At 44.0% G+C, this 23,965-nt stretch overlaps 1 protein-coding gene across 1 annotated transcript in view; it reads right to left on the reverse strand.

Annotated features, from left to right (window-relative positions):
* Positions 1 to 11,525, reverse strand: part of tspan36 (tetraspanin 36) — an 83,757-nt gene extending 72,232 nt beyond the window's left edge. Inside the window, exon 1 of the mRNA XM_084322878.1 lies at positions 11,380 to 11,525. Within this exon, the coding sequence (XP_084179004.1) occupies positions 11,380 to 11,439 (60 nt within the window). The 5' untranslated portion in view covers positions 11,440 to 11,525. The remainder of the gene's footprint in view (positions 1 to 11,379) is intronic.
* Between the last annotated feature and the right edge of the window lie 12,440 nt (positions 11,526 to 23,965).

Below are 23,965 nucleotides of genomic sequence, written 5' to 3' on the forward strand. Positions count from 1 at the left end.
GTCAGGGGGTTGGGCCTTCTATCCTTCAGGTTCCCTGCCGCACTGATTGGTCAGCACGGCACGGGAGAGGGGGGGGGGGGGTAGGGAGTTCCCTGACTCCTTGCCTGTTGGTCGGTTGAGTCATGGGATTCCCCCCGCCATAGAGTACGTCACTGGGCGCGTTTCTATTGGTTGCCGACTTACGTGAGTTCTTTACAGGCTCCATATGTGGACCTCTGTTGTTGTCAAGTTGGTGTTGCGGTGCATAGGAACTCAAGAGTTCTGCTGCGCTCTGTATATATGTGTCTTGAGCTTTTGGTCACGTGGCTCAATGTTACATAAACTTTTCAATTTATTTCTCACGTGGGAAGTCTCTCTGGGGGTTCCCCGTCCCCTCTATTATGGAGCAGGTTGACGGGGTGTTGTTTTCCCTCAGCCGCGTCATATGGGACCCATGTCCGTATTTTATTCTGTAAAAAAAGCGGCTTCTTGTCGTTCTCCCAGGCGGCTTGGAGGAACGGTATCTGGGTTCTTGTTAGAATTACCATTGATATGTTTTGGGTGTCGACGTGTACGTAGGACCAGGTCGGTTAACCCGTTCTGCTGTTCTGGTACCCTGAGGGACTTGTGCTTTTTCGGGGGGAAAATGCCGGGTCGCCCTGGGCGTTGCAGGGTTTGATGTTATGGAGGTGTTCGTGGTTATGTTACTGCGTGTTATCCCTCACTGTTGCTTGGTCCATATTGTGTTGTACCTTGCGCTGTGCTAAGGAGCCTGGTTTTTCTCCATTCTTTTTTTGCCCCTCTCTTCTCCTGCTTGGCGGGGCTGGGAGGGGGCTGTCGAGGTGGTTCTTGTAGAACCCCTCTGGCATCCCTGTGTATGTCCCGGTCCGCCGGGCCCAGGTCCGAATTTGTTTTCGTCTACCTGTTGGCCTGGGTTAACCCCTTCTTGAAAACTGAAACACTTGTACTGCTGTATAGCCAGTGTATACCCGCAGTTGTGTTTGAGTTTGAGTTTTTTCTTGGGGGGGTTATAGGAACAACCGCCTCATGCTAGAACCAAGGTGGTGGTTGGTTTCCTGGTGTGTTGGTAGCGGAGTCGACTCTCGGGGTAGGCCGGGCTTGGCCCCGTCTGCCTGTGAGTGTGCCCCCGCATCTTTTCATGACGTCTGCCAATCATGTCAGCCTTCTCTGCCTCTGCCCCTCTAGAGGGTCGGGTTATTTTGTGGAGGCTGCGACATGGTGCACAGCATACCAGCATACGCCCCTGCCGCCGGGGTGCTGTTTTCAGCAGACCCCTTTGGCGCCTGTCTAGTCCGCAGTGCTCCAGGCTCAGGTCGAGTGGCCTGTTGCCTGGATTGAGGGATCGCCCTCTTTGAGGGTTGTCTCCCCAGTGTGCTGCCTGGTCCCGCTGTGGGTGTAGCCTCTTTGAGTGCTTCAGGGCGGCGTGCTGTGGGGGGAAGGGCCTGCTCTTGGATTGGCCCTGTCCGAATACGCTGGCGATGTGGGGGGTTGTGTCACTAGTGACCGCCTGGTGGGGTCTCAATGCTGCGGCATCGTTGACCTCACCAGGCCCTCTTTTTCCGGGGGGTCCCTTCCTGGGACTGGGTAGTGCTCCGCTTCTACGGCCTTGCCACAGGGTTGGGTTTTTGCCCTTGACCCCGTGATGTTAGGGGTTGTAACGGGGGTTTTATTTCTTCCCGTTCGTTCCCTAGTGGCATCTGGGTTGGGCGTTTGTGTAGTCGTGGGTTCTTCTGTGGGAAGGTAAGTCCCACGGTCTGCTCACCCTGTGCGTTTGAGTTGCTATACCCCTCTTCGCACAGTCGGATCCGATTCCCTCCCGTCCTCCACTAGGGGGTCCGGGGGCTCGGGTCCTCCCCGGTTCTGATGGTTGTGGGGGGCCTCAGCGGGTACATTTGTCGAGCTTCCGCTCTGCTCAGCTCCTGTGTTCCAGAAAGACGCAGAGCAGTAGCTATACGATCTATGACGTACGGTTATATCTATAACCATAGTTATATGAGTATAGCGGACGCTCTGCGTCGGACTCACTGAGGACCCCGTGGTCTTCGCCCTGGTGGTGAAAGGCTTGGGAAGGAGCTGTTAGTATGGCCACACCCCTGATTATGTAGAGGAGCGGATGGGGGTGTGGCCAGGCGAATAGGTGTATAAAGGTGCATGTGGAGATTTTATTCAGTATTATACTGGCGTAAGGATGTGTTCCAGAAGGACGCAGAGCGTCCGCTATACTCGTATAACTATGGTTATAGATATAACCGTACGTTAACCTTTCACTACCACACTACAGAAGGTTAACCTTTCACTACCACACTACAGAAGGTTAACCTTTCACTACCACACTAGATGGTTAACCTTTCACTACCACACTACAGACGGTTAACAGACGGTTTACAATACAGACTGTTAACTTACAACAAGAATGGTAAGCTCAAATTCTAGTATCACCATCATAGCAAGTAACCAAAAGAAGATGTACTGAGGTCGTATCACAGAGAGAAAAGACTTCAGAGTCTAGATTAGGGGTGGGCGTGAGTAATCGATTGAGTTTTCTCATAGCCGTGAGTAATCGATCAATCTTAAATTTGTGTTTTAGACTTCGCTCTTTTATTTTGAAACCCCCCGACCGGAAGTATTATTGTTGACAACTTGAGTCGTCAATGCTTTGAGCTAGCGCTAGTTAAGCTAGCTAATATTTGTCTTCCTTTGACTTGTTGAAAATGTCTAGGATACAAATGTTGAGGTTCCGTGCGCGTGGACGAAACGTGCATACGATCAAATACTTTGGCGGATACACCCAAACTCGTCTCTTTGTGGACATGGAAAAGTGGGGTCGGGACACACACACTGTCGAGTCTTGACTTTAGGCACATAGCGGACATTTACGCAAATAACGTAGAACATTTGGGCATATTTCTGCGGTCAAAAATAGTTAATAAAAGTTAAGACGTATGTAGTAACCTACTTAGTGGTCACAGGAGTCTTCAATAACATTTGGATGGTAATCCATTTTGCGAATACATTTGTTGAAACAACATATTTGTTGGCAGACGACTTTTTCTAAACACTGCTCTCTAACGTTAGCAAGCTAAGCGTGCATAGCTCGACCTGTGTAACGTTAAGTAACTTGTGTTCCTCCACGAGTAATCGATCACTACTCGAGTATATCATGCGATCTGGATTTTTATTTTTATTTTTTAAATGCCCCTCCCTAGTCTATATGTACTGAGGTCATGTCACTGAGAGAAAAGACTTCAGAGTCTAGATGTACTGACGTCGTATCACTGAGAAAAAATACTTCAGAGTCTAGATGTACTGAGGTCATGTCACTGAGAGAAAAGACTTCACAGAGTCTAGTCTCTAGATGTACTGAGGTCGTATCACAGAGAAAAGACTTCACAGAGTCTAGATGTACTGAGGTCGTATCACTGAGAGAAAAGACTTCACAGAGTCTAGATGTACTGAGGTCGTATCACTGAGAGAAAAGACTTCACAGAGTCTAGATGTACTGAGGTCGTATCACTGAGAGAAAATACTTCACAGAGTCTAGATGTACTGAGGTCGTATCACTGAGAGAAAAGACTTCACAGAGTCTAGATGTACTGAGGTCGTATCACTGAGAGAAAAGACTTCACAGAGTCTACTAGACTCTAGATCAGGGCTCTACGCTAACCTTTTTCCCCAAGGAGCACATGTGCTCCTAAATGAAAAAATGTAGGAGCACACAAAGAAATTTAGGAGCACCCAAAAATATTTAGGAGCACAGTGAAAATATTTCAAGTAACAGTTTTTTTTCTTTTTTCAAAAATAAATGTATATTTGTACTGTGCGTGCATGGGTGTAAATTAGCTCTTGCTACAACCCTGCATGTCTACATTTTGTATTTTGTCCTTGATGTTCATTAACATGTGCTGTCCCTATCAAATAAACTATCAAATCAAACTACTGCTACAAAAGGTTCAGTCACTTAACTTTAGCCCCTTTTATGCATACAATGCTTATGTTTTGGCTGTGTTGCTCTTCTAGAAAAATAATCCTTTCAGGGTTGCCTATTGAAATACTGTACACCTCCAGTACAGAAACATTGTTTTATGAGTTTGCGTGTCAGGTAGACCATTGATTGACAGTCGAGTCTGCCAATTACATCACACCGCTTGCACTCCGGCCGTCCGGCGCTGCAGCTGGACCCTATTGCCCATCTCTGCTGTTGATAACGCTAGCCAAGTTATTATACACACAGATACACAGTGGGCCAGTGACTTTGGTGTAGGGGTGTAACAATGCATCGATCCTAAGGGGGAAATTCAACTGCATCGATTTGAAAATGTTAGAATAGATTATCGCAATTTTAATGTGTACACGTTATGTTATTGTCATGTCCGTTACAGCCAACACACCGACATACGCTACTGCATCAACGTTATGATTAACAAAGCAAGGCATTCGTTTTGTTTAGGGATGCCCCGATCACGTTTTTTGCCACCGATACCGATCACCGAGAGCCATATCGGCCGATACCGATCCGATACTGATCGTTTTTGATTAAAAAAAAATTAAAGTTTATTTTATATACATTTTTTTAAATTTTTTTTTATAAAATATATATATTATATAATTAGACTTGTACTTGTATTATCTGCGAGACATCGCCACCACGCAACAAGCTCCACTGTCTGTGTGTACTCTAGTAGCCTCCAGCTACAGCCAGGATTCTCCGGAGCTGCAGCTGGACCTATACTCGAGTAGCCTCGAGCTACGGCCAGGATTCTCTGGCGCTGCACCTGGACCCTATTGGTATAACATTACTTAACTGTGCTCAGCAAGCCCTCAGCTCGAATATACGCATCGAATCAGTGTTATAAGACATTGATATCAGAAGCTATCTGTAGCTACTGCTAGCCAGATATATAACGTTAATACAACGCCTCAGTGAATTATTTAGTTCAATGGGACATTTAGTTTTTAACAGTGAACTAACTTGCGCTAACGTGAGCTAACAGCTAACAGCTAACAGGTATCATACCTACCTACTAGACTTTGTGGAGCATTTGTTGATGTCAGGAGCTATCGGTAGCTGGCCGGCTAGATACCGTTCGGTTAGACAATGCCTCATCATGTATTAAACTAAAAGTGAATAGTTGACTGGGTCATTTTGTAACGGTAGCTAAGCTAACGTTAGCTCAGGGAGACGCCGACACGCCGTCCTCCCGTGTCTCACTAGACTAGACCCGTGTTTACATGCGTGCGGGAGGGGCTGGACTCGAGAGCAGATGCCGCACCACCGGTGTCTGAGACAGAACTCAGCGACAGCGAGTGAGTCAGTGAGATCGGGTTTGACGATCTGTGAAAATAAAACATTATCACCGATCACCGATCGCATATTTATACTGATTATCGGCCGATAACGATCGGTGGCCGATCGATCGGGGCATCCCTAGTTTTGTTGCATTAACGTTATATTACTATTGCTATCGATAAATCTAGGTGTTCTAAAATCTATTGCTATTGGTAAGAGAGAGACTATAATAAGTTAGTGTCTCGGAAAACGAGAGCCCTGATCGCAATGGCGAAGTTTCAGGAAGTAGACAAGCAAAATGAGAGCTTCCGATTGGTCATTTGCTTTATTTCCCATGAAACCAGTCACTTCACTCTACTGTGATTGGACCGTTGGCTTGAGTGCAATGTGGGACTTGTAGTTGTTTAACGATTCTCAGCGGAGGAAAAAAAAAGTACGACTTAGGCTGTCATCAGCAGTTCGCACACCGTGCGCGTAATTGACTTTTGAGGTTCGCACACACATATTTTTAGGGGCATATGCGAGCAATATGGTCGCACTGTAGAGCCCTGTAGATGTACTGAGGTCATGTCACTGAGAGAAAAGACTTCAGAGTCTAGATGTACTGAGGTCGTATCACTGAGAGAAAAGACTTCACAGAGTCTAGATGTACTGAGGTCGTATCGCTGAGAGAAAATACTTCACAGAGTCTAGATGTACTGAGGTCGTATCACTGAGAGAAAAGACTTCACAGAGTCTAGATGTACTGAGGTCGTATCACAGAGAAAAGACTTCACAGAGTCTACTAGACTCTAGATGTACTGAGGTCATGTCACTGAGAGAAAAGACTTCACAGAGTCTACTAGAGTCTAGATGTACTGAGGTCATGTCACTGAGAGAAAAGACTTCACAGAGTCTAGATGTACTGAGGTCGTATCACTGAGAGAAAAGACTTCACAGAGTCTAGATGTACTGAGGTTGTATGACTGAGAGAAAAGACTTCACAGAGTCTAGATCAGGGGTCTCAAACTCAATTTACCTGGGGGCCGCTGGAGGTAGAGTCTGGGTGAGGCTGGGGCTGGGCCGCATCAAATATTCCACAAAAAAAGGGTTTCAAGTATTCAAAAAAAAAGTACAACTGAACTGATCCAATCTTCTCAATCTTTAGCAATAACATTTCAGAACATGAACAGTTCTTCAGACATGAACGGTTCTTCAGGCTTCTTAGTGGTGTCAGTGGACTCATCCACTCACACTCATCCACAGCTATCATTAACTGCACACTCCCCACCCTGGACTCCATACACAAACATCACACCATCACACGCGCACACAAAATCATCAGTGACCCCCTGCACCCAGCTCATCACCTCTTCCAACTCCTCCCCTCTGGTAGAAGGTTTAGGTCACTAGGTAGTCGCACGGTTAGGTTCAACAACAGCTTCTTCCCCAAGGCCATACAATTACTCAACTCCAACTCATCCTAATTTCACCCCCTGCTGTTATGTTATGTATGGTATGTTATGTTATGTTATGTTGGTGTTGATGTTATGTTGTGTTCCATGTGGTGTATTGTCGCAGCTACCACCTGCACCGTGCTCAAATTCCACCGGCCTGGCCGTGTGGCAATAAAAGAAACTTGAACTTGAACTTGAATGCACTGTGCATTTTTTTTATTCTATCACAAAGCTGTTTAATCAAATCACCAGCCAGTATTTCAGTTATTCTGGTTGCTGTGCGATCTGAGGGGGATTTGCTTTTGTTTGCCTTCAAACATGGTCTCCATCACTTCAGTCATACATTATTTTCAAATAGCTACCGTTTCTTGGCATATAGTCACATAATTGGTTTGATGCTGGGACCAGGGGAGTAGCTGGGGGGGGGGGGGGGGGGGGTAGGTTAGGATGATTCCAAGGGCCCAGCACTGGGGGGGGGGGGGCCCAGAGAACACTATTATCTTTTTATTAATATGGTTTTATTATTATCCTAAAGTAAGTTAATGTAGATGACTCAAAAGTATAATTGCCTGTATTATAAAAAAATAGGTAAAAACCATATTATGCGTTTATCAATAAATAAATGCCCCAACTTTTTTTATAGATTGGGGGCCCACAAATTGATTCTTTCATGGGGCCCAGAATCTCCAGCTACGCCCCTGGCTGGGACTCAGGATGAACGCATATTTTTCCGTCCATTCACCTTTGAATTGCAGTCGACTTTTCTTTTACTGACCATCTTTGAAAATGCCATATTTTTCTGCTGGCTGCCTGCTGGCGAAAATAGGCTAATAGCTACATTTATCTCACAGAGATAAACCTGGGAGCGAGTTTACTGTAGATGCGCTGCCAACTCTGCTCCGACTTGAACTGAAAGAGAGAGACGACATGTAGTCCGTGAAGACCCGCCCTACTCCCTTACTCTGCCTCTGATTCGCAGACTGTGGGTGAGGGGGAAAAACGCTGACGGGACGCGTGTGTGATTGGACCAGACTCGTACACAGACAGACAGTGGCAGTGCAGCCGGACATGCAGAGCACTGCTCGCAGAGGAGAGAGATAGCGAGGATGCATTTGCTTCCACTTTACTTGATATCACTCCGGAATCACGTTTCAACCAAGTCACTAACATAACGTTGCTGTCATGAGCCTGCGCTATGGTAGCCTACAAGTGATAAAATAAATAAAACGTCCAACTCTCACGCAACGACTCAGCAAACAGTTGCGCGCGGGCCGCATTAACAATAAAATGTGATGTCCAGTAGGGGGCCGCAAAATATCATCCGGCGGGCCGCAATTGGCCCGCGAGTTTGAGACCCCTGGTCTAGATGTACTGAGGTCATGTCACTGAGAGAAAAGACTTCACAGAGTCTAGATGTACTGAGGTCGTATCACTGAGAGAAAAGACTTCACAGAGTCTAGATGTACTGAGGTCGTATCACAGAGAAAAGACTTCACAGAGTCTACTAGAGTCTAGATGTACTGAGGTCATGTCACTGAGAGAAAAGACTTCACAGAGTCTAGATGTACTGAGGTCGTATCACTGAGAGAAAAGACTTCACAGAGTCTAGATGTACTGAGGTCGTATCACTGAGAGAAAAGACTTCAGAGTCTAGATGTGCTGAGGTCGTATCACTGAGAGAAAATACTTCAGAGTCTAGATGTACTGAGGTCGTATCACTGAGAGAAAAGACTTCACAGAGTCTAGATGTACTGAGGTCGTATCACTGAGAGAAAAGACTTCAGAGTCTAGATGTGCTGAGGTCGTATCACTGAGAGAAAAGACTTCAGAGTCTAGATGTACTGAGGTCGTATCACTGAGAGAAAAGACTTCACAGAGTCTAGATGTGCTGAGGTCGTATCGCTGAGAGAAAAGACTTCACAGAGTCTAGATGTACTGAGGTCGTATCGCTGAGAGAAAAGACTTCACAGAGTCTAGATGTACTGAGGTCGTATCGCTGAGAGAAAAGACTTCACAGAGTCTAGATGTACTGAGGTCGTATCGCTGAGAGAAAAGACTTCACAGAGTCTAGATGTACTGATGTCGTATCACTGAGAGAAAAGACTTCACAGAGTCTAGATGTACTGAGGTCGTATCGCTGAGAGAAAAGACTTCACAGAGTCTAGATGTACTGAGGTCGTATCACTGAGAGAAAAGACTTCACAGAGTCTAGATGTACTGAGGTCGTATCACAGAGAAAAGACTTCAGAGTCTAAATGAAGGGGATAAGGGGGTGTCCTTGTTATACATTATTATTGTACCGTTCCTGTTTCATTATTTAAACTATTTCAGGGTAAATAATTTTTTTTTATCTACCTTTTCTCCCCATTTTCTATATTTGTCCCTTCCCCAATTTCATATTGTCCAATTCTACCCTCCCCTGTCTCGAACGTTGGTAGGCCATGCCTCCCACAAGCCGGCTGCAATGTGGACGAAGCCTTGCATCACGTGTCCCCTCCGGTACTCGAGGAGGCAGCCGTCGCATCTTTTCACCTGCACAGCGCAATCTCTCAGCGGCGAGGGTCTGCGTGGGAGGGACACGCCGCCCCCGTTGCTTCCTGATTCTACTGCGCAGGCGCACCAACCGACCTGTAGGAGTCGCTGTCCACAACGTCCGATTCCCACCCACCAGCTTCCCACCCCCTAATACTGTCAATTGTATTAGTATGAACGACCAGCCAAGCTGGTAGCAACGCCGAGAGTTGGGCTCGAACCCAGCATCTCCTGCATTGGTGGCAAGCGCCTTGCCCACTGCGCCACCTAGCTGCCCCATTTCAGGGTAAATCTAAAGGAAAACCACAATCTGTCTCCATTGCCATGTTCACACTGCAGGCCTTAGTGCTCAATTGTGATTTAATGCTCAGATCTTGGCTGTGGCCAAGATCAGATTCCAGTGTGAACTGGTCACGCTCCTGAACTGACCCGCATACTTGTGCAAATGAACAATAACGACGATGGGCTTAACATGGAGGAAACCTCTACTGCATAGGTGTCAAACTCATGGCCCGCGGGCCAAATGCGGCCCGCCACGTCATTTGATGTGGCCCCCCAAGAGTTCTGGTAAAAAAAAAAAAAAAAAAAAAAAAATTTTTTACATTAATCTTGGGTTAAAAAATAGCGGCGTTAAAATAATTGTGGGTTAATGCGTTAATAAAGCTTTGACAGCTTTAGTTATTACACATTCTTACACATACATGTGTGTTGAACATCTGAGGTATTGATGAAGTAACAAAGGAAAAAAGCCAAAAGCACTTACTCCTCAGACATTCTTTGACAATTTTACAGCCCAAAATACAAAAAAGATCCAGGCGGAATAGGTAACAAAGGGTTGAAGAAATATTGTCTGAACTGTCAGATGCATGCTGGCTGTGTGACATAACCGAGCATCTCGCTCAATTGAATAAGAAGCTGTAGGGACGTAAACAAGTCCCACCCAAAACTTGACCAATATAGTTGTGAACTGAGACAACCCTTATTTTGTTATTTTTGAGTACAGTTACAGTTGTGTGTTCATGCAGACACATAATAGCAATTTCATTACGAATTGAAAATGGGGGACCCTGATGTAAACAAGTCGAAAGTCTTTCTCTGGTCTGCATCCCCTTAACAATTGTGTATATTGAGCTGTACTGTACTGTACCCATTCTGCAATCTGTTAATTAAAGTTAATTAAACTATCTTCCATTAGTTGGATGTATGGCCTCTGCAAGGTTGTGTGCAGCCATTTGTTTTTGTAACATCTGCTACATCTGTCCCACGCGTTCTTTGCAGCTCACAGTTGTTAGTTCTGCCCCTCTTGACTGTGACAAAAAGGTTTTGAACAAACTTAATGTCATAGCTTGTATTTGATGATATTCTTCTTTGTTATTTACTTGAATGGTTTGATCATTGATTGATGGAGTAATATGGGGTTCTGATAAACTAAAATTATTTGTTAAAATAACATAAGCTAACATATATTTTTACATCTATACACTCTCAAAGAACACATACGGGAGACTGCAATTTAAAACTGGCCCCTACAAATGTCCCAACCCAGTTGTACAGTAAATGACCAAGTATGGCTTTGTCAGTATTCCAATGAACAGTGTACAGTGTCCCCCACCAACCCCCCCCCCCCCACCCCCCACCCCTCCAATGTACAGTGTCCCCCACCAACCCCCCCACCCCTCCAATGTACAGTCCCCCCCCCCCTATCCCCACCCCACCTACCCAACCTCCTCCAATGTACAGTTTCTACGTCAAATGTATATACACTCTTTTCTGGACACTTTTTGTATCACAAACAGTACTGTAAGGAACGGAAGATTGGAGATGATGATTGATGACAACACCGCGCACAGTATCATGAATTGATCAAGCTACTATGTGACTGAGATAAAAAAAAAAAAAAAAAAAAAAAAAAGATGAACAGTCTTAAGTTATCATACTGGCCAAACAGTAAAACGAAGCAATGCCATGATTCATAATAACATCGCCTACACTATCATAGCAGACAGCCCTACACAGCTCATGTTGTTTACATCAATATCCAAAGTCACAGGCCACTTTAAACCCCATTATAGGACACATTTCTGCCTGGAGTTTCAAACAGATTCATTGCACGTTTCAACTCACCCAAAAGATCAAACTTAGGAGCAGGAGGACCGACTTCGACGTGATTAATCCGCAATCCATGTCGTCTGACGGCTGAGTGGAGATGTGCGGGAGCTGCTGCTGTTGTTACTTTGTGCGGTGAAGGATAGTTGCGTTGCGGTGCGTGCTCCGCCAGATCTGAGGTGACTGGGTGTGTAGTCCAGTGTGAGTGTGTAGTACTGTGTGTGTGAGAGTGTGTAGTAGTGTGTGTGTGTGTGTGTGTGTGTGGGGGGCGGGGCTAGGGGGTGGCTACTTCAATAGTATGCAGCTGCAGAACCCCAGAACCAACACAGTAGCAGCGCTTAGAGGCCCCGCGCTTAGAGGCCCCGCGCTTAGAGACCCCTCGCTTACATTGGCTGATTTGGGTCACGTGACCGTCCCACCCAATGGCTGAATTGGAGTGTTTGCACTGCGGGCATTGGCTGATTTGGGTCACGTTGCACTGCGGGATTGATTGATTGATTGACTGATTGATTGAAAACTTTATTAACAGATTGCCGAATGGGTACACGTGACCACCACAGGCCCTGATTGATTGATTGAAAACTTTATTAACAGATTGTAGAATGGGTACACGTGCAGTGGTGCAGTCGTAATATGGGAACTGGTAACACGCCACGCCACGTGCATGCGCACGCTCGCGCGGGTACGTGCATGCGCACAGAACTGATTTATACACACACACACGCACGCACACACACACGCACACACACACAAGCGCATATACGCAAGTGCAATCTTTCTATCATACAAGCTCTTCTTGCTCTCTATTTGTGTGAATGTGCACGTGGAAAGCTGGCGCGCAGCACAGACGCTTGATTCAATATCATAAGCAGGTAGACCCCCATCACGAATTCCGAGCCACATTAGTATTCACCTCCACTGCCTGTGTCACACAGAATGAAGGGGGAGATGCATTCAGATAGCCAACACCCAGACACTTAGTCTACCTGCGCTTTTTGTTATGTAAAACGGTGGCCGGGTACTAGTCACAACGAATGGATACAGCGCATTTTTGTGTGCGCGTACACGCGAGTACACATCCGTGCGCGATCGCGCGTACTTCTGCCTCAGTGATCTGGTAACACGGCGTGTAACCGGGTGTGACCACGACTGCACCACTGTACACGTGACCGCCACAGGCCCTGATTGATTGATTGATTGATTGAAAACTTTATTAACAGATTGTAGAATGGGTACAGTGACCTGACCGATTGATTGATTGATTGATTGATTGATTGATTGATTGATTGAAAACTTTATTAACAGATTGCAGAATGGGTACAGTGACCGATTGATTGATTGATTGATTGATTGATTGAGAACTTTATTAACAGATTGTAGAATGGGTACAGTGACCGATTGATTGATTGATTGATTAATTGATTGATTGATTGAAAACTTTATTAACAGATTGTAGAATGGGTACTTGATTTATTGATTGATTGATTGATTGATTGATTGATTGATTGAAAACTTTATTAACAGATTGTAGAATGGGTACAGTGACCGATTGATTGCTTGATTGATTGATTGATTGATTGAAAACTTTATTAACAGATTGCAGAATGCAGTACAGCTCAATACACACAATTGTTAAGGGGATGCAGACCATGTAGTACTGTTACATTTGTGACATACAGTAAATATATACAAGGGGGAGGGAACTGTACATTTATGATGAATTGAAAATGGGGGACCCTGATGTAAACAAGACGGAAGTCTTTCTCTGGTCTGCATCCCCTTAACAATTGTGTGTATTGAGCTGTACTGCAGATATATTTCAATTGCCTTACTTATTTACATAAGTATTATAGGCCTACAGCAGTATTGTACAGACAGTAACTATAGAGAGTGTGCTGACCTACGGTGTGTCTGTGTGGTTCTCCAGCTGCACAAAGGCAGAGCAAGAGGCTCTACAGAGGGTGGTGAAGGCGGCAGGCAGGATTGTCGGGACTCCTCTATCAAACATCACCTCCGTCTTCACCTCCCGCTGCCTCCACCGCTCCAAGTGTATCATCAAGGACCAGTCTCACCCAGCACATCACCTCTTTCAGCTCCTTCCCCCAGGGAGGAGATACCGGTCCATACATGCCAAGAGTTCAAGATTTAAGAACAGCTTTTTCCCCCAAGCAGTCAGACTGTTAAACGCTCATTGACTGTCCCCTCACGTGCACCATGCACTTACCTGGACTTGATAATCACTGTTACCACTCATCATGCACTTTATTTAAAATATTCTGTTATGTACAGTGTTATATGTGTTATGTGTTTCATGTATGTAAATATTGTACTACGGTCTGTGGGAGCTCCCCTGAAATTTCACTCACGGTCATATAAGAGTTTTAATGTAGATGGTTTTATTAATGAAATGTTGGGTATAAACTGGGAGGAGGTATGTTGTGAGGATGACCCAGAGGTTGCACTGGACTTATTTATGTTGAGGTACATGAGTGTAGCAGATAAACATGCTCCTTTAAAAAAGTTCACAGTCAGAAACAAATCAGCCCCATGGATAGATAGTAGCTTTTAATGAATTTTAATGAATGAGAGAGACATAGCCAAAAAAGCATCAGTGTGTTCCAGTTCTGCAGATGACAGACAAAAGTACCGTTCCTTACGTAATCAAGTCACAAAGTTAAATAAGGTGAGAAAAAGGGAATAATAATTAATTAAGAATATCATAATGAAAGATAAAGGTTGTACATTTGATTTTAAACAGGTTGAGGTTAGTGATATTGAAAGGTTACTCCAGGCTCTACCTGACAGCAAGTTAGCTGGCACAGACAACTTGGATAGTAAATTATTGAGAATTACTGCTACGATCATAGCAAGTCCAGTGTGTCATATTATTAATAGATGTATACAAGTGGGACTATGTCCAAAGAGATGGGAGGCTAAGGTTACTCCTTTACCCAAAGACTCCAAATCAGTTTTTAATGAGGGCAACTCCAGACCTAATATAGAAAAGATAGAAAGGCTGACAAAGAGAAGAAGAGTGGAGCAGAAGCTGGAGAAATAAAAAGATGGAAATATTTGAGCATTCTCAGTTTTTTAGAGCCACACTTGCAAGACAGGGAGACCAGCAGCAATTTCAGGGAGATGGAGAGCCAGCAGACTGTGGACTCCTTGCTTGCCTCCATGTCTCCATGATCCATCATATATGTCAGAGGTAATAATTGACTTTAGGGCCTGATCACTTCAGTGCAAGCAGGGAGTAGGAGATGAAGGTTGTTGTGGAATATTCCAATGAGCCAAACAGTGAAGCTGTAGGAATTCAGATAGAGTCAATTTGTATAAAAAATATAGAACATAGTTTATTTGTTTCCATGCCCACAGAAAAGTGCTCAGTTCATCATCAGAGACACACCAGCGTTTGACCAGAATGTCATATCTCCTCAACCTTGGCTGTTGTTTATAAGAACGCCGTCCGACTGTAATCTAGTGTCTTTGCCTAGTATTATACTAGTTGATCATATATGAACTAGTCAAAAGCTGTACAGAGATTTAACACAGATGGACATAGATGACATTTCCAGTCACAAGGTTTTTATTGTTAAACATTCTCAGAATGTGTGTGAGATACCACTGATGTAATCAGGTTTGTTTACATAAATGGCAAACTATATATATATATATAGCTTTGGCATTTTGTGGAAAACTGGAAAAAGTGGAAACTTAATTTAATTATTCTAGTCATTTATCTCCAAAACTGAAATATTCTGTCGTCTGTCACCCAGACGACCCAAGGTTTGAGCAGTGAGGAGGAGGGCCCTGGTCCATCCACAACACTGCCCCGCTCTGCACCACCAGCGGAGATAGCTGCTCCACCACCTGCTGCACAGAGGGAGGTCCCTGGCACCTCCATCGTCCGTCGGGGACATAACAGCTCTGCACCACCAGCGGAGATAGCTGCTCCACCACCTGCTGCACAGAGGGAGGTCCCTGGCACCTCCATCGTCCATCGGGGACATAACAGCTCTGCACCACCAGCGGAGATAGCTGCTCCACCACCTGCTGCACAGAGGGAGGTCCCTGGCACCTCCATCGTCCGTCGGGGACATAACAGCTCTGCACCACCAGCGGAGATAGCTGCTCCACCACCTGCTCCACAGAGGGAGGTCCCTGGCACCTCCATCGTCCGTCGGGGACATAACAGCTCTGCACCACCAGCGGAGATAGCTGCTCCACCACCTGCTGCACACGGGGACATAACCGCAGGGCATGGGCTCCTCCTCCACCACCACCACCCGCCTGACTACCTACCAGCAGGAAACAGCAATGAACATTTTTTATTGAGCCTGCTGCCAGCTTTGGACACACTTGATGGTGAAAAGAATTCACTTTTAGTAGAAAAAGGGGGTAACCACTGCGCTCAGACAGGTGCGTAGTCCAACATTAATTAAGTTGCAAAAAAGGAGGTAGGGACCGCACTCAGAATATCGTTGTTTTTATTTTCAAGTTGTTATAGCGCACAAAACGTTTTTCAGCCATCCGGCCTTCATCAGTGTGCACAGCAGTGCGCTATAACAACTTGAAAATAAAAACAACGATATTCTGAGTGCGGTCCCTACCTCCTTTTTTGAAAAGAATTCACTTGTCAGAATGAAAATCCAGCAGGTTTTGCATGAGGCTCAGTTTCCAGTTGAGTTGTAGGTTCTTTGTTTTATTGTAATCAGTTCAATTGTTTTTAGATTTACTTGTTTTTTATTTATTTTTTTGGTCTTTTTCCCCCTCCATTTTCCTCCAATTTTCTCCCATCCCAATGTTAGTCGTATGCCAATTCCCAGTCCCTTCCTGGTCGCTGCGCACTTACCCCCCACAGTCAGATCATCTGGGAGAGTGGAGGCTACCACGTGCTTCCTCCGACACACGTCCAGCCAATCACCGCTTCTTTTCACCTGGCAGCGCGGATTCTCATCGAGAGGGCGTAGCGTGTGGGAGGATCACACTATCCCCCTCAAGTCCTATCCGCGCTTAGCAGGCACCCCGACCGAACTGTAGGAGTCGCTGTTTACAACGACCCGGACCCACCCCGCCAGCTTCTCCCACCCTCTAATACAGCCAATTGTATTAGTGCAGATGGCCAGCCAAGCTGGTGACAACCCCGGAGCTGTGAGCTGGATTCAAACACGCAATAGGTTTACTTGTTTTTAATGATTTAATTGAATTGTAATCAGTTTAATTTACCTGTGCCTTTGATGATCTGTAAATAAAATAAATATGCACTGTTCTAATAATCAATTCAATGTCTAAATGTATCTGTGCCCATATTGTAATATGTATATATGCATTGGTCAAAGTTTAATCTTGATTTGCATCGTAATAGCCAAAACATTATGCTAGTTATGAATAACATTTATACAAAATTGTTGGTAATAAATAGTTATTGTACAAGGACAATCTTGGTTGAGCATGGGAACAACTCTCTCAACACAAAGTAGGTGGCTCTGAAAAGAGCCTTTGGGTGGCTCTGAAAAGAGCCTTTGGGTGAATACGGGAGGTACACTGTAAAAATTAACCAGCATTTCACAACATTTAACAGTATTATCTTACAGTAACATATTGTAATTAAGGCCTCCTGTAATATCCCAACAAATACATGTAAAAAAGACAGTATCTTTTGATTTCACATTATATTATTCTTATTTCACAATAAAATACCGCAATCAAAATCCTCTGTAATATCACATCAGATGTTGTAATCTCACAATAGCATATCAACATATCACATTATATTATTCTTATTTCACAATAAGATACCGCAATCAAAATCCTCTGTAATATCACATCAGATGTTGTAATCTCACAGTAGCATATGAATATTTCACATAATTTATTTATTATTTCACAATAAAATATTGCAATCAAAATCCTCTGTAATATCACATCAGATGTTGTAATCTCACAGTAGCATATCAACATATCACATTATATTATTCTTATTTCACAATAAAATATTGTAATTTTATACAAAACAAGACGAAAGTCTTTCTCTGTAATATCACATCAGATGTTGTAATCTCACAATAGCATATCAATTTATCACATTATATTATTCTTATTTCACAATAAAATATTGTAATTTTATACAAAACAAGACGAAAGTCTTTCTCTGTAATATCACATCAGATGTTGTAATCTCACAATAGCATATCAACATATCACATTATATTATTCTTATTTCACAATAAGATACCACAATCAAAATCCTCTGTAATATCACATCAGATGTTGTAATCTCACAGTAGCATATGAATATTTCACATAATTTATTTATTATTTCACAATAAAATATTGCAATCAAAATCCTCTGTAATATCACATCAGATGTTGTAATCTCACAGTAGCATATCAACATATCACATTATATTATTCTTATTTCACAATAAAATATTGTAATTTTATACAAAACAAGACGAAAGTCTTTCTCTGTAATATCACATCAGATGTTGTAATCTCACAATAGCATATCAACATATCACATTATATTATTCTTATTTCACAATAAAATATTGTAATTTTATACAAAACTAGACGAAAGTCTTTCTCTGTAATATCACATCAGATGTTGTAATCTCACAATAGCATATCAACATATCACATTATATTATTCTTATTTCACAATAAGATACAGCAATCAAAATCCTCTGTAATATCACATCAGATGTTGTAATCTCACAGTAGCATATGAATATTTCACATAATTTATTTATTATTTCACAATAAAATATTGCAATCAAAATCCTCTGTAATATCACATCAGATGTTGTAATCTCACAGTAGCATATCAACATATCACATTATATTATTCTTATTTCACAATAAAATATTGTAATTTTATACAAAACAAGACGAAAGTCTTTCTCTGTAATATCACATCAGATGTTGTAATCTCACAATAGCATATCAATTTACCACATTATATTATTCTTATTTTACAATAAAATATTGTAATTGTATACAAAACAAGACGAAAGTCTGTCTCTGTAATATCACATCAGATGTTGTAATCTCACAATAGCATATCAACATATCACATTATATTATTCTTATTTCACAATTACCGCAATCAAAATCCTCTGTAATATCACATCAGATGTTGTAATCTCACAGTAGCATATGAATATTTCACATAATTTATTTATTATTTCACAATAAAATATTGCAATCAAAATCCTCTGTAATATCACATCACATTTTGTAATCTCACAGTAGCATATGAATATTTCACATAATTTATTTATTATTTCACAATAATATATTGTAATTTTATTTAAAAAAAACAAGACAAAAGTCTTTCTCTGTAATATCACATCAGATGTTGTAATCTCACAATAGCATATCAACATATCACATTATATTATTCTTATTTCACAATAAGGTGTTATAAGTGGTTGCTAGGGTGTTTCTAGGTGGTTGCTAGGGTGTTATAGCTGGTTGCTAGGGTGTTTCTAGGTGGTTGCTAGGGTGTTATATGTGGTTGCTAGGGTGTTTCTAGGTGGTTGCTAGGATGTTATAAGTGGTTGCTAGGGTGTTTCTAGGTGGTTGCTAGGGTGTTATATGTGGTTGCTAGGGTGTTTCTAGGTGGTTGCTAGGGTGTTATAAGTGGTTGCTATAGGGTGTTTCTAGGTGGTTGCTAGGGTGTTATATGTGGTTGCTAGGGTGTTTCTAGGTGGTTGCTAGGGTGTTTCTAGGTGGTTGCTAGGGTGTTATGGGTGGTTGCTAGGGTGTTTCTAGGTGGTTGCTAGGGTGTTATAAGTGGTTGCTAGGGTGTTTCTAGGTGGTTGCTAGGGTGTTATATGTGGTTGCTAGGGTGTTTCTAGGTGGTTGCTAGGGTGTTATAAGTGGTTGCTAGGGTGTTTCTAGATGGTTGCTAGGGTGTTATATGTGGTTGCTAGGGTGTTTCTAGGTGGTTGCTAGGGTGTTATAAGTGGTTGCTAGGGTGTTATATGTGGTTGCTAGGGTGTTTCTAGGTGGTTGCTAGGGTGTTTCTAGGTGGTTGCTAGGGTGTTATGGGTGGTTGCTAGGGTGTTTCTAGGTGGTTGCTAGGGTGTTATAAGTGGTTGCTAGGGTGTTTCTAGGTGGTTGCTAGGGTGTTTCTAGGTGGTTGCTAGGGTGTTATGGGTGGTTGCTAGGGTGTTTCTAGGTGGTTGCTAGGGTGTTATAAGTGGTTGCTAGGGTGTTTCTAGGTGGTTGCTAGGGTGTTATATGTGGTTGCTAGGGTGTTTCTAGGTGGTTGCTAGGGTGTTATAAGTGTTTGCAAGGGTGTTTCTAGGTGGTTGCTAGGGTGTTATAAGTGGTTGCTAGGGTGTTTCTAGGTGGTTGCTAGGGTGTTATATGTGGTTGCTAGGGTGTTTCTAGGTGGTTGCTAGGGTGTTTCTAGGTGGTTGCTAGGGTGTTTCTAGGTGGTTGCTAGGGTGTTATAAGTGGTTGCTAGGGTGTTTCTAGGTGGTTGCTAGGGTGTTTCTAGGTGGTTGCTAGGGTGTTATATGTGGTTGCTAGGGTGTTTCTAGGTGGTTGCTAGGGTGTTTCTAGGTGGTTGCTAGGGTGTTATATGTGGTTGCTAGGGTGTTTCTAGGTGGTTGCTAGGGTGTTATAAGTGGTTGCTAGGGTGTTTCTAGGTGGTTGCTAGGGTGTTATAAGTGGTTGCTAGGGTGTTTCTAGGTGGTTGCTAGGGTGTTATATATGGTTGCTAGGGTGTTTCTAGGTGGTTGCTAGGGTGTTATATGTGGTTGCTAGGGTGTTTCTAGGTGGTTGCTAGGGTGTTATATGTGGTTGCTAGGGTGTTTCTAGATGGTTGCTAGGGTGTTATAAGTGTTTGCTAGGGTGTTTCTAGGTGGTTGCTAGGGTGTTATATGTGGTTGCTAGGGTGTTTCTAGGTGGTTGCTAGGGTGTTTCTAGGTGGTTGCTAGGGTGTTATATGTGGTTGCTAGGGTGTTTCTAGGTGGTTGCTAGGGTGTTATAAGTGGTTGCTAGGGTGTTTCTAGGTCGTTGCTAGGGTGTTATATGTGGTTGCTAGGGTGTTTCTAAGTGGTTGCTAGGGTGTTTCTAGGTGGTTGCTAGGGTGTTATGGGTGGTTGCTAGGGTGTTTCTAGGTGGTTGCTAGGGTGTTATAAGTGGTTGCTAGGGTGTTTCTAGGAGGTTGCTAGGGTGTTATATGTGGTTGCTAGGGTGTTTCTAGGTGGTTGCTAGGGTGTTATAAGTGGTTGCTAGGGTGTTTCTAGGTGGTTGCTAGGGTACAAGTGGTTGCTAGGGTGTTTCTAGGTGGTTGCTAGGGTGTTATATATGGTTGCTAGGGTGTTTCTAGGTGGTTGCTAGGGTGTTATATGTGGTTGTAGGGTGTTTCTAGGTGGTTGCTAGGGTGTTATAAGTGGTTGCTAGGGTGTTTCTAGGTGGTTGCTAGGGTGTTATATGTGGTTGCTAGGGTGTTTCTAGGTGGTTGCTAGGGTGAAAAGCATGGTGAATAGGTCGTGACCCGGGTGGGCGGGGTCTGCCATGATCTTCCTCGCCTTCCCGAGGCCCTGGAGGAATGTAGGGACTCGAGGGAGGGAAGGGGGCAGCCGATCACACTCTCCGCTGATCGTATCCCCCGCTGCAGCTTGGCCTTGTCCCTGACCGTGGCTGCAGGGAACCAGGTGATGATGGAGAGGGTGAGCATGGACTGGATGATGGCAGTGTAGAACTGGACCATCATAGTCCTCTGCAGCCTAAACTTCCCTAACAGGGGAGCCTAGGCATCATTGGGACAGGTCTCTGCTCATCAGCAAGGAAAGGTACTGCTTTGGGCAGAAAGTATATCATCTATCACTACTGCCACCGGGTGTGGGAGGGTGCGGGTAGTATTAGGAGAAGTGTGGGTGTGTGGGGAATTACTGCGAGTCGCCCTGGAGGGCAAGAAGGACCAGCGCACTACCCCTAGGTTAGTAAATCCTATAGGCCCCATCCACTCCCTCTGCTAAAGCTCCACTCTACTCCTGCACTAAAGTCAGGGATTCAGTTGGACTCAGATCTGCATGCTGCGTTCCCCCTACCTGGTGAAAGTGTACATCTACTCTCATAAAGTAGGGATAATCCACCCTGCTACACAAACATCTCAAAACAAACTGGTCAGACTACATGCTTGACCTTACTCCTAGAACCCACCTCACCCCTGCCCACTTTGACAACCTAGGATGGCTTAGAGTAGACGACAGAGTACAGCAACTTGCAATGGGCCTGGTACCCAGATTCAGCTCAATCAGGGACTAAACACGTTTCGCAATTATGCCACATCAATGTGGAACGCCCTACCCAAAGCTGTAAAGGAATGTGAATCACTACCCACTTTCAAAACCACTCTCAAAGAACACCTATACGGGAGACTGCAATTCGAAACTGGCCCCTGTAAATGTCCTAACCCAACCCCCTCCAATGTACAGTAAATTACCAAACATGGTTTTGTCAATATTCCAATGTGCTTGTACAGTTGTACAGTGTCCACCCACCCCTCCTATACCCAACCCCCCCACCCCACCCACCCAACCACCTCCAATGTACAGCCCCCCCCCCCCACCCCACCCCACCTAATGTACGGTTTCATAAATGTATAGATGTAGCAGTACTGTCTATCTGTATGTCATGTGTGTGTGTGTGTGTGTGTGTGTGTGTGTGTGTGTGTGTGTGTGTGTGTGTGTGTGTGTGTGTGTGTAAATGAATGAACCGAAATATGTAGTTTGCTGATAGATACACAAAATGGGTTTATTTATGTTGATTTAATTTGGTTGTGTTGATGTTTCCATTTTTGCAAAATGGGTATATTCTGTTTGGTTTTACACAATAAGTCTATTGGTGTGTTGTGTGTGTGTAGGGGCAGGTATATATAAGATTTTTTCTTCTTCCTGTTCCTTTCGGCCATGGTATTTGGTGAATTATATGAATATGTACTGTTGGACTGTGGTAATTCCATGTACGAATAAATAAATGATGATGACGATGTATGTCATATATCCTGATGAATTGAAAATGGGGGACCCTGATGTAAACAAGACGAAAGTCTTTCTCTGGTCTGTATCCCCTTAACAATTGTGTGTATTGAGCTGTACTGTATTGTACCCATTCTGCAATCTGTTAATAAAGTTTTCAATCAATCAATCAATCAGTACCCGTTCTGCACCTGCGTATTGGGGCCACTATAGTAGAGTAGAAACATGTTCAGACTTGTCCAGACCTCACACGTGCAGCGTATCAGCTTCCTGGGCGCCTCCCAGAATGCGCACTACCTGTGCCCCGCCTCCCAGAATGGACCTCGCTGTGCTGCAACTAACTTCCTGGATTGCCGTATCCTCGTGTCTCTCTGCATTGTTAAGACCAATAATACGTGAGTAGTGCATGAACAGAACTTGTAAGTCGCTTTGGATAAAAGCGTCAGCTAAGGCCCCGTTTAGACGGAAACGCTAGCAGGTGAATCCGCAAAAATATTTTTACGGATGTGCCTTTCGTTTATACGGAAACCGCAAAAAAGTGAGACTACCTTTCAGGGTGGAATTCCTAGAAACGCAAATCCTTTGCGCTCTCGTCTAAACTATCAAACCGTATAAATCTGTTAAAACGATGACGAAAGGGTTGTCACGGCTCTGGTCGCGCGTACTGCTTACGTCACAGGTAGCAGGTAAGCGCCAGTAGCCGAGACGTAAACAAAGCAAGTATGTCTGACTATATCAACGGAGATCACTTGAAGGCTACATTGGCAGTACTTTTAAAGACACAAGAATCAGTCCAGTTTTAAGATACGCTATTGGAGCTGGAATTACCGCGGCTGCTGGCACCAGACTTGCCCTCCAATGGATCCTCGTTAAAGGATTTAAAGTGTACTCATTCCAATTACAGGGCCAGCAGGTGCCTCGACTGGCCCGCGCCGTTCTGTGTTCTGAACGTAGCGTTATAGCAGTACTTTTAACCCTTTCACTGCCACACGACAGAAGGTTAACCCTTTACTATCACACAACCGGCTGTCGTGTGGCAGTGAAAGGGTTAAATACACAAGAATCTGTCCCGCGGCGTGAGTTGACCCACTGTCTGTGAGTGACTCTGCTTTGGTCCAATCACATTCCCCATCCACAGTCTGCGAATCAGAGGCAGAGTAGGGCGGGTCTTCACAGCACGTCATGTGACATATGCGCCAATCGTGTGACAGCGGTGCTCCGTCGTTACAGCCTCGTCTGCACAGAGAATTCCACCCCAAAACGCTTGTCTAAACGCAAAATTAAAAGTGAAACCGCAAGACGACTTTTGCGGTTTCTGTTCACAAAACGCTCGTCTAAACGTAGCCTAAATGACTAAATGTAAATGTATCGTTGGGAGCTAATGGTAGTAGCTGGCTGACGCTAACTAACGTGGCTATCGTTGGGAGCTAACTGTAGTAGTAGGCCCAAGCCTACTTAGCATTGCTATACCATATATGCTTGCTTGCTAAAATGTGCTTGGGGGGGGGGGGGGGGTATAATCGTAGTTTATAGACTATTGTTTTCTGTGCAGTACACCTGAGATTAATCACCTCATCCAGTACTGTTTGACATGAATTTTTCGA

Source organism: Notolepis coatsorum, assembly GCF_963971535.1.
Source record: "Notolepis coatsorum genome assembly, chromosome: 10".
Taxonomy (NCBI): Eukaryota; Metazoa; Chordata; class Actinopteri; order Aulopiformes; family Paralepididae; genus Notolepis; species Notolepis coatsorum.